Below are 13,431 nucleotides of genomic sequence, written 5' to 3'. Positions count from 1 at the left end.
AGCAAGCCAAGTTCTTCTAAAAATGGGATTCTAGGAGTACTGCACGTGCTCTGCTGCAGTCAAGCCAGGGGACTCTTCCCACCAGGAGGACTCAAGCCAGACTCCCAAGCTGCAGAACTTGGATCACTGAAGCAGTAACATGGTTTCCTAACTACCATGACTGAAGTGGAAACCTGGAACAATTCCTCCAGCTCCACTGGAAGGATCTAGGCACACATCAGACAGCAAGGTGGGATCCAGGAGGAGGAGGAGGGTATAACCTGTGGCTCACCACAACAGGAAGAGAGGCTTAGCTCCCAAGTGAGGTGGGATTCTCAGTTTTGTGACAAGAAGGATGGATTTGGGGAGGAGAGAAAGCCCCCATGTTTCAAGAATTCAAGGTTGGAAAGAACAATTAGGGTCACCATCTGATTCATAGCCAACAGTCCCTCTACTCTAAGAGTCCAGCTCCATGAGCCTTTACACATGAACAACAGACCCAAAACACGCACCTTTTGTAGCTCCTCTTCAGACACTGTGAGCTTTGCTTTCCACACTCGCTCCTCCTCCTCCACGCTCTTCTGCAGGTCTCGCAGCATCCCTTCCTGTTGGCAAAGCCCCAGCTGAGACCAAGCCTCCTCCCAGCCCTCCTGAGGGCACCGCAGCCACTGTCAGGGCTGGACGCCCTGGACATGCTGGAGGAAGTGAGGGGGACAGGCAGCTCAGTGCTGGACCTGGACTGAAGACCACGTAGACACAGACACTGCAATACCAAACTTACCGTCTCTGCAAGGATAGCTCTGTACTGCTCACATTCTGCTTGTAAAGTGCTTTGCGCTTCCTCCGCCTCTTTTAATTTAAGTGCTGAATCCTGAAAGGAGAGGGGAGGGATGGAGGGAGAGATGAGGAAAAGAAACGAGCGGCTCTTCAGCACTCCTTTGCCCCTCTGCTTTCCAGCCCCTTCACTTACCAGGTGCTCTCTTGCAGTCAGGTGTTGCTTTAGCACATCCACTGCCTTCTCCTTAAACTCTTGTAGCCACGTATCATAATCCTGAGTTTGAAAAACAGGAGGAGGAGGGGAAGGGAAGAGGAAAGGTTGCTTAGGTGTCTCTTATGCCTGTGTGGCAGGGACCTGAAAAAGCACATGCCTACCTGCTGCGAGGAGACGGCGACTTCTGGGAAGGCAGACAGCAGCATCTGCTTGGTTCGTATCTGGAGCGTGTCAAGTTGTTGCTCCGATTCTTCCTGCAAGAGAGACAAGCTGTCCTGGGATGGAGGCCTCAGGTGCACATGCCAGGCTGGAAATGCCAGTCCTGCTTTTCTATGCCTCCAAGGGTGAGCTGGCACGGGAAAACCAGCGGGCAGAGAAAACTACTACCGCTGCAAATCACTACCACCGAAAATCCGTGAAACCTCCTGGTCTACCCAGCACTCTGAGTTCGGGCATGTTTTCATTAGGCCTCCAGACAGCAGAGGACGCACTCCCATTTCCTCTCCAAAAGTCAATGGGATTATGCTGGTTTGACAGTATCATTTGACTTTCTTCCATGTTGCCACCTTGGAAGCAAGAGAAGGATTTGCTAAGATCTGTGTTATTCTGTTCAGTAGGCCCCACACATGCTTCTGGTTACCTGACCATGACCTGCACTGCAGAAAAAAGTCCTTCAAGACAAAAAAAGCCTAAGATGCAGCAGAAAGCTGTTGACATCTATCTCCTTCCAGCCGGGGGATGTCCTCTGAATGCCCCAGCTCTGCACAACAAGGCACAAGAAGACCAACTCACAAGAACAAAATCCAACTTCAGCTGGGATTTGGACAAGCTGCCAGCAGGATTAGGCCAGCACTGCTCCTCAGGTGGAGGCAGGCAACCGAGGGCAAACAACTCTGATGGCTCGGTGAGACTGAATGTTTCACCTACAACACTGGCATCACTGCCAAAGAGCTCACCTTTGCTTTTGTGGCAGCACATAGTTTTTCTTCGCATGCTTTCTCCGCTGTGGCTAACGCTTCCATTGCTTTCCAGTTCTTCTCACGGAGGTCCTGTCAAGACCACACATACAGAAGGCAGCAAGCCACACGTTACACTGAAGGCCATCACACTGCTCATTGGCACTGGCTCCACAACACGCTCAGGCAGTGGCCTTTTTGCAGGAGCAGAGCACAGTGAAGCCAGGTGGAGACAAGAGCTCCAAAGAGCCCCTTGACCCTGCCAGGATAGGATCTCTCCTGCTTACTATGTTCTAAACCTCCCAGCTGGACAGGGAACAGACACCTCCACCCACGTGGCCCACTGGCTGCTGCCAAAGCCCATCAGGTCAAGCACTTGAGCTGTGCACCTTGCCAGGGGTCTCCTGCCAGACAAGACAACACCCACAACGCTCTGCATGGCTGGAAGAGCCTCATGCTGCACCACAGAGTGATCATTAGCTGACTGTGATGAGTTGTCATCCCTTGTTTGCGCCCTGAAAATCTGGCTTTTGAAGGAAAAGATCTTCAGTGTCCAAAGCTGAATCCAGTTCACTCACGTACATTGTTTTTTGTTTTCTGCTGCTCCACTGTCTCTCTCAGCTCTGCTGCTTCCCTTTCCAAGGATGAGAGCTGGCCTGTTTTTTCTTCAAGCCTGGAACAGCATGATGCAGGAGTGAGTTTCAGTTTTCACCCCCCTCCCAGGTAGTGAGCTCCCAAGAATGGGATTGCAGCCCTTCCTACTCAGGGTCTGCTCCAGGCTCTGCAAACAGCAGGAAGTCACCGCTGCACGGGGAGAGCAAGCGAGCAGGCTGCACTTGTGGGACTAAAAATCACAACTGCAAAAATGAAAGACCACGGCAATGCTGAAGGGGGATCTAGTTTTCTGTGGGATCTAGTTTCCTACTGACCTGTCAGCAATAACAACCAAGTGAGTACTTGGCTGGCTGTACATCCAGGACAAGAAGAAGAAGTAACCTGATCCAAAGGCCACAAATTCCAGGTTACGTAACTGAAATTGCTCCCAACACATCCCCTCCACGGCTCATTAGGCTGAGATAGTCCACAGCTCTGCATTTTAAAAGCATCATCTTACTATCTTGAGGAACCATAAATCAGGGCCACCAACTAGACACATAAAAACCTGCAGGTTCCCTCCACACCCTCAGATCCACCATCCACCCTGACAGGAGTCTCAGCTGAGCAGACCAAAGAAGATGCAGATCCTCAACATGAATTGCCCAGATCTCTTGGAGACCAAGAACCTCTGGTCAGATTGAACAACTGCCCTCCTTTTGAGGAACGCTGGATGCTTGCTAGCAGCAGACGCATCCAAGATTACCCCCAAGAAACCCTCCCCCCATGGACAGAGACAGACCCTTCTCGGAGTTGCCCAGCAGACGGACAAGAGGCAATGAGCATGAGTAGCAACATGGGAAATTCCAATTAGATGCCAGAAAACTGTTTTTCACCATGTGCGTTTAAATATCTGAAGGGAGGGTGTAAAGACAATGGGGCCAGACTCTTGAGCAGTGCCAGCGATAGGACGAGAGGCAACGGGCACAAACAGAAACACAGGAAGCTCTGTCTGAACATGAGGAAAAACTTCTTTACTGTAAGGGTGACAGAGCACTGGAACAGGTCGTCCAGAGAAGTTGTGGAGTCTCCACCCTTGGAGATATTCAAAAGTCATCTGGACAGGGTCCTAAGTAATGTGCTCTCGATAACCCTGCTTGAGCAGGGGGGTTGGACTAGATGATCTCCAGAGGCCCCTTCCAACCTCTGTCATTCTGTGATTGGGGGCAGGGAGCAAACACTGGAACCCTGAACCAGAAAGGTGGAAAATTCAAAACTTCCCTGGAAACAGCCCCAAACAGCCTGCTCTAGATGTCTCTGCTTTGAGTAGGGTCTTGGATCAGCGAAATCCAGAGGTCCCTGCCACTTTCAGCACCAACACCATTTCCCCAGTCTGTTTTTAAGGAGATGTCAGCCTTCATGTGCCTGACAGCAACTAAAGTGTTGCTTCAGAACGGATTAGCTGTTATTTGGGGCCAGCACTAGAGCTGATTAATGCTGTAAAAGCTGCACTGTCCAGGATTCACCTCAAATTCCCAGCTTCACAATCCCTCTCACCCTTCGAACAGAGGGAACAGGAAGCCCTCACCCATAGGGATCACCCTCAGGGGAAATCTGGGACATCCAGACAAGTTTTAGGTGCTGTGACAGCCTTTTGTGAGTTAGACAGTATCTAAACTCACCTTAACCGCAGCTGCTTCATTTCTGCTTCATTGGCTGCCTGGAAGAGAGAAATCACTGTCATTACCTGTCTCAGAGACCCGAAGCAGACCAGCCCTTACAGAGAGCATCCCAGAGGGGATCCCAGAGGGGATCCATCTGCAAAGATAATACAGGTGCTAATGCCACCATGCAAAACATCTACTTGGGGCTGGTGCTAAGAGCTGAACCATGTGCTGCTAGCTGGGAGCTGCAAACAGATCTGTACAAACACATCTCTTGCACATCCCAAACTGGCACTGAGAACCATTTCTCCTGCATGCTCCCGCCCCCAAATTAAAAGAGCACACGACCTGCAAGTCTCTGTCTTTTTCTGCCTCCCTCATCTGGCCTGCTTCCAGCAGAGCTTCAATGGATTTGATCTTCTCCACGAGCTTCATGTTCTCTGAGCTGGCATCCTGCAGTTTTCCCTTCAGGCTGTCGAGCTCTGACAATTTGCTTTTAACCTCTGCTTCGGAGCTCAGCAGCTTGGCCTGCAGCTCTGTTAGTGGAAGAGGAGAGAAACACAAGACAGTAGGTGCAACCACGTTCAGAGACTCCCCTCCCTTGCCCCAGCAGGGCTCTTGGGCAAAGAGGCCTCAGCCATGCAGAAGAGAGGGGCATTGGAGCAGCATCCCAGGAGAGAACCAAGGCCTCATCCTCCAACCACAATCATGGACAAGCCGGGCATCTTCCCTGCACTGATACCAGATGATCCAACTCATCTGGGTCAATTCACCCTGCCCTGACCAGCTCCACCAAGGAACCATCTCAAAGCTCACAGCAGCGCTCAAAATCCGCTCCCTATTTCAGCTGCTAGAGAGCTCTCCCTGTGTCATGTCCAGGTCCTCACCAGCAATGCTCTGCTGCTGTCCTTTGGCCTTTTCTGTCTCTGCTAGAAGGCTTTTGTAGCTGCTCTGGGTTTTGCGGAGCTCGTCGCTTACTTCATCTAGCCTCTTCTGCAGCGTCGCCTCCACCTCTCTTTGGGAAGTCTGCACGGCAGGAAGAGAAGGCTTTAAACAGCAGGTGAGGCACCCTGGCCAGTTCCAAGCAAAGTTGTGTCACATGGTGCTATTTTTAAGCTGTGCTTTTGGGGGGTTTAAGTCATCTTTCCCCCATGCTCCCTGTGCACGAAGAAGCATTCACTTTGTGCTCTTGTTTTGTAATTTGCCAGCCCTCAAGCGGGAATTAGACAACACCCTAATGTCTCAATTCTGGGCCAAGACGACTGACTGCAGCCATCCTCCCCTCCAGCCTGGAAAAGAGAGTTAAGCTCTGAAAAACCTCTTAAAGCTCTGGTTCTTACACACCACGCCAGCAGAGGCAGCGCTGCAGAAAGCCTCCCCTTTGCAAAGCCCCAGCCAATGCTCAGAGCCCAAATGCTCCACGCCGGGGAGCATGTGCAAACAGTGCCAAACTTTTTTTTTTTTTGCTATTAATTTGCTCTCGCAGCCACTAAGTGGCTTCATTCACCGAATGCATTCATAGCTGCCACTGTGCAGCTGGAGGGAGAGCAGGAAAACACCCAGCCATCACTCAGGATGGGGCAGATGCTCTTTACGACAGGGAGATCATCCTCAATTTTCTTTGCTCATGGAAAGCAGATGCTGCGTGGGCAGCTGAAGCCCCAAACTGATATGGGGAGGTACTGCCACGGCACTTAGCAGGTCAGGTGCCTAGAGATATCCAGACGTGTGTTTCCACACGCAGTGGAATTTTCTATGTGGTTTGGGCCAGAGAAGACTTTTTTCCACCTTAGAAAGCAGCAGAGAAGAGGCCTGGCCAAGGCAGGCACTTCGAGGGGGAAAGCAGAGTGAGGGATATGAGGAGCGTGCTGAAAACCGGCAGCTCTCTGAATATGAATCATACCATTTCAAACGCAAAATGCTTTGCGGAGGGGAAAGAGGAAGGCAAACTAGCAGCCCAGTCTCTGCCTGAATGATACCTCTAGAACCACCGAAAAAGTGGGATTCCTCCTTTCCTTGATTTGATACCACTCCTCAACCCAGAGCTCTAGGTGTTGCTACTGAGCACCCTTACAACCTGCGCTCTCCCCATCACCGCAGGTACCTTCAACGCATCACTTGCTATTCAGGACATATCCTTTAAACACCCAGAAAACCTCAGCCACACCCAGATGACAACAGAAAAGCCACAAGCGTTACCTCCTCTGCCAGGAAGGGAGCACATGAGGCTTAAAAACAGCTGAGCTGAGAGAGAAAGGGAGAGCAAGCCCTTTGGTGTGAGCACAGGCCCAAGCGTGACAGGGGCTGGGGGGCTTCCTATCACATTTCCTGGGGCAAAGAAAGGCCAGGGGCTCTCTACAGACAACCGTGCTGTTAGCAAGAAGGGAAGAGAGACGGATGAGCCCACGGGGTTGCCGTGCTGCTGCAAGGAAAGCCCTCATCCCCCAGCCAGCAGTGCTTCCAGACCTGTTGTTTTTTCACCCATTCACACCAACCTCACGAGCTTCACAGATGCGTGAAAAGAACAGTTTTAACCAGGGCCACAGGCTCCCTGGGTTTTTCTGGTGATGCTGTAACAAGAGTGCATTGCCCCTGACAGACTAACACGTGGGGAAGGCAATTCGGAGATCTGCAAGGCAGCTCCTTTTCCAGCCACTCCATCTCCAAGTTCTTCCCACGGCCATGCATTGCACGGATCCCATGAATTTAGTTATCCTGCATGACGCCTAAGCTGCCAGCCCCTAACCACCCTGGAACGGGACATTTTATCTAGTAGGGTAAGGGGTGTGTGTGTGTGTGCGTGCGTGGACAGGTGTGGGCAGAATACATGCGCACACCAGCAGGAGCACACACTCCCCCTTACCTCTGAACAGCTGAATTAATAAAACCTGATTTCTTATAGCCAGTGTCCTCTATGATTACCTTGCTGCAAAGACAGCAGTGAGGAGTCAGTGCTTGCCTGACATTAAGCACTTTCTCTGAAGGTTGGTGCCTTTGCTCTAACCAGCTCCCGTTTCAATAAAGAACAAAAACAAAACACAAAAACACCCAAACCCAACTCATAAGGGCACAAACGCAAAGAACATTGCAAGGGCTTGGTTCCCGCAGCGAACCAACTCTTTTGCTGTCCACCCTCATGCATGCAGTTTTAAGAGAGAAGGACCAGAAACACATGGAGATTAAGCCACCCAAACAAGGTCAGAGGGAAAACAGCTGGCAAACCCCAGCACTCCTGTCCTGCTCCAGCCAGACATCTCCCTACTGTAAACTCAAGCTGCAGCTTCTCTGCGAGGGGAGCAGATTTGCCGGTGGCTGTCTGACCTGTAGCTGCTCGACCTGCTTCTCAGAGGCCACTGCTTTGATTTCCCAGGTCTTTTTCTGCTGCTCCTCTTGCTGCAGCATCTCGGATTTTTCAGTCAGCTCTTTCGCCAGCTTGTTGCATTCTTGTCGTAACTTTGCCAGCTCAGCATTTTGCCTGGACCAAGAAAAGCAGGGTCATTTTAACCCACAGGCCAACTGAGTATCCTCGCTTTACTTACGGGGGGAATACAACCTCTTGTGGGCTTGACGCAGAACTTGAAATATCTTAACAGTTGCATTTTCCTATTTCTAGGACACGCCTGGTCCTTCATGGGGGGGGGGTGGTGGAAAGAGTTGACAAATCACTTTTCAAAAGCTACATTTCAGTCACAAGAGACATTCCTTTCCTATGAAGTAGAAAACATGAGGATCTGCATTCCCAGACACAAGAGGAAGTTCTCTAAGCATCTGGAGTCCAGTCAGTAATTATTTTACTGCTGTTAATCACCAGCTATTTCTTATTTTCTATAAAAAGGACTGTGAAATATCTCTACCTAGCTCATGCTTATTCTACATGAATCAAGCAGGTCTTGGTTCTCTGTGGCATCACTCGTTTTAAACACAAAGAACCTGTTAGAAATCTTCTGAAGTCAGAAAGTATGAGCTTACAAGAGCTGGAAAGTCCTACACAGCACCTTAAATCTGTTAGCAGAGAGAAAAAGTCTCCATCCCCAAGCATCTATCCCCTGACGACTGCTGCAGAGTGCAGACAGCACCACACTGAGCATCTCTCAGCTCATGCCCATGCTGAGCTGCCTTCTTCCTCACACTATCTGTTGGCTCCAGCATCAAAACAGCTCAAGGCAAACAGGGCTTCCTTCCCCTGTCCTTCCACTTTGTCATGAGCTGCAGCCTGCGAAAACATCGACATTTCCTCCGTCAGCCCCCAAAAAGACATTTGACAAACTCTTCATGACCCCCTCCTCTACCTCCAGCTACCTGAAGTCGGCAATAGCCTTTGCAGGGTGGTTTCTGTACAGACCCCTTGGAAAAGGGGACAGGCCAGCTGTGAAGGAGAGCTAACTCCTGGTGCCTGCCAGAACGCAGTCCCCGTCTCTGCTCCACACCCCGGCCCTGGCTGCAGCCTTACTTGCTCTCCATCTGGCTGGTGGCTTGGTTGAGCGCATCCCTCAGGATGGAGTTCTCCTGCTGCAGGCGAGCGAGCTGGGTGTTGGGGCCGTTCTCCAGCTGCTCTTGCAGAGTCCGAATCTAGAGGACCCCAACACAGGTTATTCCATCATGAGGCCCTTTCCTCTCCCGAGAAGCCCATGTACCACCCCAGCCCAGGCTGTTAAACCCAGAGGAATGCACACGCACACATGTGGGGTGTGTGGGTGCACTGCACCCCCTTGCTCAGTTGACAAACATTTACACCTCCTAGGTATGTAAAGTCTCATGAGGATGCTCCCACACATCTCTTCTCCTTTTAGCACTGTGGTCCAGGCAGCCTGGGGCTAAGCAAGGTTTCGGCTTCTGCTACTTCAGTGATTCATGCAGTTACCACCGAAAAAAGGATTGCTCCCAAGAGCCACCTTTATGTTAGGAGGTGCCCCTGAAGTCTCCAGTACTTTGGACCTCAGATAGTGGTCCCTCCCCATCACACAGTCAAAATCTCCCGGGAAGGGGCACCTGCCATCTCGTTGCATGGCGCAACCACGTACCAGGTCTCCCTCACCCCAGCCCCACATTGAGGAAAGCCATTGCTGGGAGACTGAGCATCATGGGCTCTCCTCTCCTCTCTCAGTCTCTGCTCCCCTTGCCATACCCTATATGCCGATCTAATCAAAAAGGCTCCCCATGCACCAAAAACTATCCCCCAGCCAGAGGAGAGCACAAGACCCCAGAACACAACACACGACCTACCTTTCCTTGGAGCTGCTGCGTTTCATTCACGTGATCCTGGTAGCTAGCCTGCATTCGGGCTTGAACGGCAGCAATCTCCCGTTCGCGAGCGAGTAGCTGCTCTTTCAGCTTGCTTTCGACAGCCACCGCCTTGGCCTTCTCCGTCGCAAGTTCCTTCGAGGAGAGAAGCCATCTGCTTAGTTCTCAGCACTTGCTTTGAGTTTGCTCGCTTTAAGGAAACACAAAACCAGGCCTCCTGATTTGGAAGACTTAAAAGTTCAGCCGTTTTAGAGCTACAAGCAGTCTATGAAGTCCCATGCCAAAACAGCATGGCCAAGCTACGTTGTTTAACACTTACATTTCTTTCTGTATTTTGTTTTGGGCTCTGTGGCCACTGGATGCCACTGTTGTTCCACACCAGGCCAGCTAAGAGAAAGGAGTAAGACAGCCTAGATTTTTTTTCTGGATCAATAAGCTTTATATTATACAAAATCCAGGGCAAAGCAGGGAAAGAAAGGGACATTCCCAGGTTGGGATTGGAGGGCGCTATACTGCCTTCAACGTGGACACTACAGGAAAGCTTGCTTCCTGCCCATGCCAATGCAGGCCCCCGTGGCTCGTGGGGACGTACGGGACTTTGTTTATCTACCTTCCTTTCCCGCCAACGGCCAGACAGGCAGGCTTGCTGCTACCGTGTCCCATCAGCAGCAACACGAGCCATGCCAAGGCCGTCAGTGCGGCAACCACAGGGCCACCTCAAGGTGGCAAAAGTTTGTTCTGATTTCAGTATTTAAAATGAGGTTGAGGCAAGGTGCAATCTATTAAAGAAACCACTGTTCCCCACTTCTTGCAGGCCACACACGTGCTCTGTCACACAGTCCTTTGGGCTGACACCTTCCTGCTCTGGATCAGGCCTGGAAGCGGAGCAGCGATCAGGCAGCACAGGAACACAAGCACCCACACTCTATGGACGAAAGCACTGCACTGAACCACCACTTTTTGCGGGAACAGCAAATGGATAAAGGACCCAGACACCAACTGGGCTCTGCTTCCAAGTGGGACCACCCACAGGGACTAGGCGGCTTGCTACACACCAGCAGGACTGCTCTGCCGAGATGGAGCGAGCCAAGATGGCCAGCACAGGAGAGAGCCCATGCCAGAGACCTGAGGAAGGCTGTGCAGTGCTCACCTTGCTCAACTCCCGCAGCTTGTTTCTGGCAGCGGACACGTCTTCTTGCTCGGCAGCAAGTTGTTTTTCCTTCTCCTCCAACTGGCGTTTTAGGACAGTAACTGGGTCACCCTTCTGCGTTGCCTAGAAGCGTGAAAGAGCACGCTAACGGAGACCTCCAAATCCATCCCATTTCCCCTGTCCCTGCATGCATGAGCTACCTAACCTGCAAGAGTGGCTTCATGAAGGATCCAGCCCTCTATCCTCCAGAATGCCCTGCTGGTTTTGTAGCCAGTAGGTCACCCATCCTGCCTTAAAACCTGGAGCTTTCCTTCCCTCAACACATCACATCCCAGCCCCTAGTCTCAGTTGAGAGCCAAGGTCACAAGAGCCAATGGCAGGTGGCTCTTGGCCATGAAGAAGCAAGCATCCGCAGCTCGCCACCCTACCGTATGCCAGGTATCCTGGACGATGCCTGCTTTATCCGTCAGGATCTCGATCAGCTGCTGGGCCTCCCCCTCACTGAACACCATGCTGCTGATGGTGGACACAAGCGTCTTGTAGGGCAGGTAGAGGGGCCCATCTGAGTCCATGGGTGCTAAAGAGAAAAGAGGAGGCATTGGAACCATTCAACACCAACAGCAGAGCTGAGTCGCACTCCCTGATTTTAAGTCAACTACCTTAGCTGGCCTCAACTGGACAATTGCCATTTCAACCCAGCATCCAGGCAGTTTTCTGCACTCGTGCTTTATACCTCTTTAAATGAGAGCAATACAAGAAGTGCTAGAGAACAGACAATGCTCATTGCACAAGCGTGCTTCAGGGGTCACCGATCGCTTCTGTCTGACACTACTACAGGTCACCTCCAACCCACTGAGCAAACTGAATGATCGCCAGCAGGTGCTAGACATGTTTCACCAATGCCACAGATCAGAGCTTTGTTAGGCCAGGAGGGATCCGAAGTTGGACTACACCGTGATACCCCCTTGCAAGTGGAGCAGAGTGGAGCTAGGAGTCCCCCCCTCTTCCACCACACAGGTTTGCTCCAACTCTTTGTGAAGGAAATGATGCATATCTTCCTACCCCTCTGCAAACCTGGGAAGGCCAGGTAGCATCATGTAGTCTGTAACAGGACTGCGATGCTGTTGTAGCACCACAGTGCACAAGGTCATGATGGATAGAGGGACGTGGGCAGAGATTTAAGAGTTATTCCACAGTATCTACGATCCAGTGTGCTTACTTTTCTAAAAACAACCCACATGAACTGGTTCTTTAAAAAAGCAGTTTGGATTCCAGTAAGTCCAGAGTCTCTAAAGCCATTAACACCAAGGTCTCTTGAACATGGAGATCAGGACCCACATGGCAGCAGTTTCAGGAGAAGTTGCACAGCGCTGAGCACAACCTTCATGCCACCGTCTCAGGACACACATCCTGCAACTCCCTCACGCTGAGGAAGGGCGACCATAGAGAGGGGCAGCAGCACAAGGCCTTCTGTGTGGTAAGCTATCCTGCACCCAACACCAGCTCCCACCACCATGAGTATTTCAGAGCTCGGAGGCAAAAAAAGAAAAAAGAATCCAACCCATGACAGCCACTGCACTCAAAACTTTTCTGGCAAGTAAGCGACTAGACCCACCTGGCTGATGATCTTAAAACACACATGAGAGCAAAAGCACATGTCCAAATTGCTTTCCTCTAACCCTGGGGATGATCTGTTCCCCAAGAAGCAGCTATTCAAGTTAAAAGCTCCAGTAGAGCAAAAAAACAAAACTGAAGAAAAAACAGGTTCAAACTCCAGATCAGAGCAATGGAGAATTCCTCGGGGTCAGCATTACCTCTACACTCAACCGCAATTCCATCCTGCTCCAGACACAGACTCTGCTGTATGTGATGACCTGGGCCATCAGCATGGGTAAGGCAGTTAGACTCAGATCCCCACGCCCTTGGCAAGCTGCTGCCGCAGTTGCTTTCCCTGTTACAAGCTGGTCCCTTACTTCTAGGCAGGTTATCAGCTGTGGTAGTACCTCTCTCCGCCAAAACCCACTCCGTTTTCGTACTTCCCCTACCGTGACCAGATGCTCCTACATAACCTTGAGCATCCTGCAGGCCTGAACGCTGAGGTGTAAGCCCCAAAGTTACGAGGTTCAAGACCGTGTTCTTGACCTCCACACTAAAAGCATGGCTCTTCAAACCCACGCAGACATGTGGCACTGGAGACACAGCTTGCTCCCTGGAGTCCCAAGCCTGGGAAGCAAATCAGTGCTGAAGCCAAGATCAGGAACCAACAAGTGTTACGAGGGAGAGCTTGGGTCCCACTATCACAGCTGATGACCTTGGATCCATGTACATGTTAACCGCTTGCGAGCAGGTTTTTCTTGGAACAGAAAAGGCTAAAAACAAATCAAACAAGAAAAAATATCCCAAGCCACTCATGTCAGATTTGCCATCTGTATCAGAGCAGAGGACATGGCTTTGAACACCCAAACACCATCTTTGCAATACCCTCCAGTAGTGGCTGCTCCTGAGCTCAAACAATTTCAAATCTCATCCCTGTGTGGAGCTGGCCTTTAGTAAAATCCTTTCCTCAGACAAGCAGATTCAAGGGTTTTAACTTGCCCTTGGAGACCTGTGGGCACAAAACTCCCCACATCCTGCCGAGTAGCAAGTTCTCTCCTGAAATACAGGTGCAAAAACTGCCAGATTACACTGCAACCTGGGTTGGGTTGTGTTGGGGAAGGCTAGCAAGCAGGTGTTTACTTACAAAAGAAGAAATGCATGTGCGCCACATTGCAGGCTCTAAAATTGTGAGTACTTTCTGACCTTTCCACAGCCCTTCTCAGAGAAGTGTTCCCATATGGACAAACAGGAGAAATCCCT

General features: G+C 51.0%; 1 protein-coding gene across 4 annotated transcripts in view; it reads right to left on the bottom strand.

Annotated features, from left to right (window-relative positions):
- RRBP1 (ribosome binding protein 1) overlaps nucleotides 1-13,431 on the bottom strand; it is a 73,226-nt gene that overhangs the window by 7,197 nt on the left and 52,598 nt on the right. For all 4 annotated transcript variants that reach the window (XM_067292639.1, XM_067292638.1, XM_067292640.1 and 1 more), the window contains exons 3-16: nucleotides 11,004-11,152; nucleotides 10,576-10,698; nucleotides 9,408-9,560; nucleotides 8,635-8,753; nucleotides 7,506-7,659; nucleotides 5,072-5,210; nucleotides 4,533-4,720; nucleotides 4,203-4,240; nucleotides 2,509-2,599; nucleotides 1,927-2,019; nucleotides 1,132-1,224; nucleotides 950-1,030; nucleotides 761-850; nucleotides 492-584 (exon numbers count right to left, since the gene is read on the bottom strand). In XM_067292639.1, the coding sequence (XP_067148740.1) occupies nucleotides 492-584; nucleotides 761-850; nucleotides 950-1,030; nucleotides 1,132-1,224; nucleotides 1,927-2,019; nucleotides 2,509-2,599; nucleotides 4,203-4,240; nucleotides 4,533-4,720; nucleotides 5,072-5,210; nucleotides 7,506-7,659; nucleotides 8,635-8,753; nucleotides 9,408-9,560; nucleotides 10,576-10,698; nucleotides 11,004-11,152 (1,604 nt within the window). The remainder of the gene's footprint in view (nucleotides 1-491; nucleotides 585-760; nucleotides 851-949; nucleotides 1,031-1,131; nucleotides 1,225-1,926; nucleotides 2,020-2,508; nucleotides 2,600-4,202; nucleotides 4,241-4,532; nucleotides 4,721-5,071; nucleotides 5,211-7,505; nucleotides 7,660-8,634; nucleotides 8,754-9,407; nucleotides 9,561-10,575; nucleotides 10,699-11,003; nucleotides 11,153-13,431) is intronic.

This window comes from Apteryx mantelli, chromosome 3 (genome assembly GCF_036417845.1).
Source record: "Apteryx mantelli isolate bAptMan1 chromosome 3, bAptMan1.hap1, whole genome shotgun sequence".
In the NCBI taxonomy this organism is placed as follows: Eukaryota; Metazoa; Chordata; class Aves; order Apterygiformes; family Apterygidae; genus Apteryx; species Apteryx mantelli.
The sequence above is the reverse complement of the archived record's forward strand: the minus strand, read 5'-3'. Positions and strand labels throughout refer to the sequence as shown.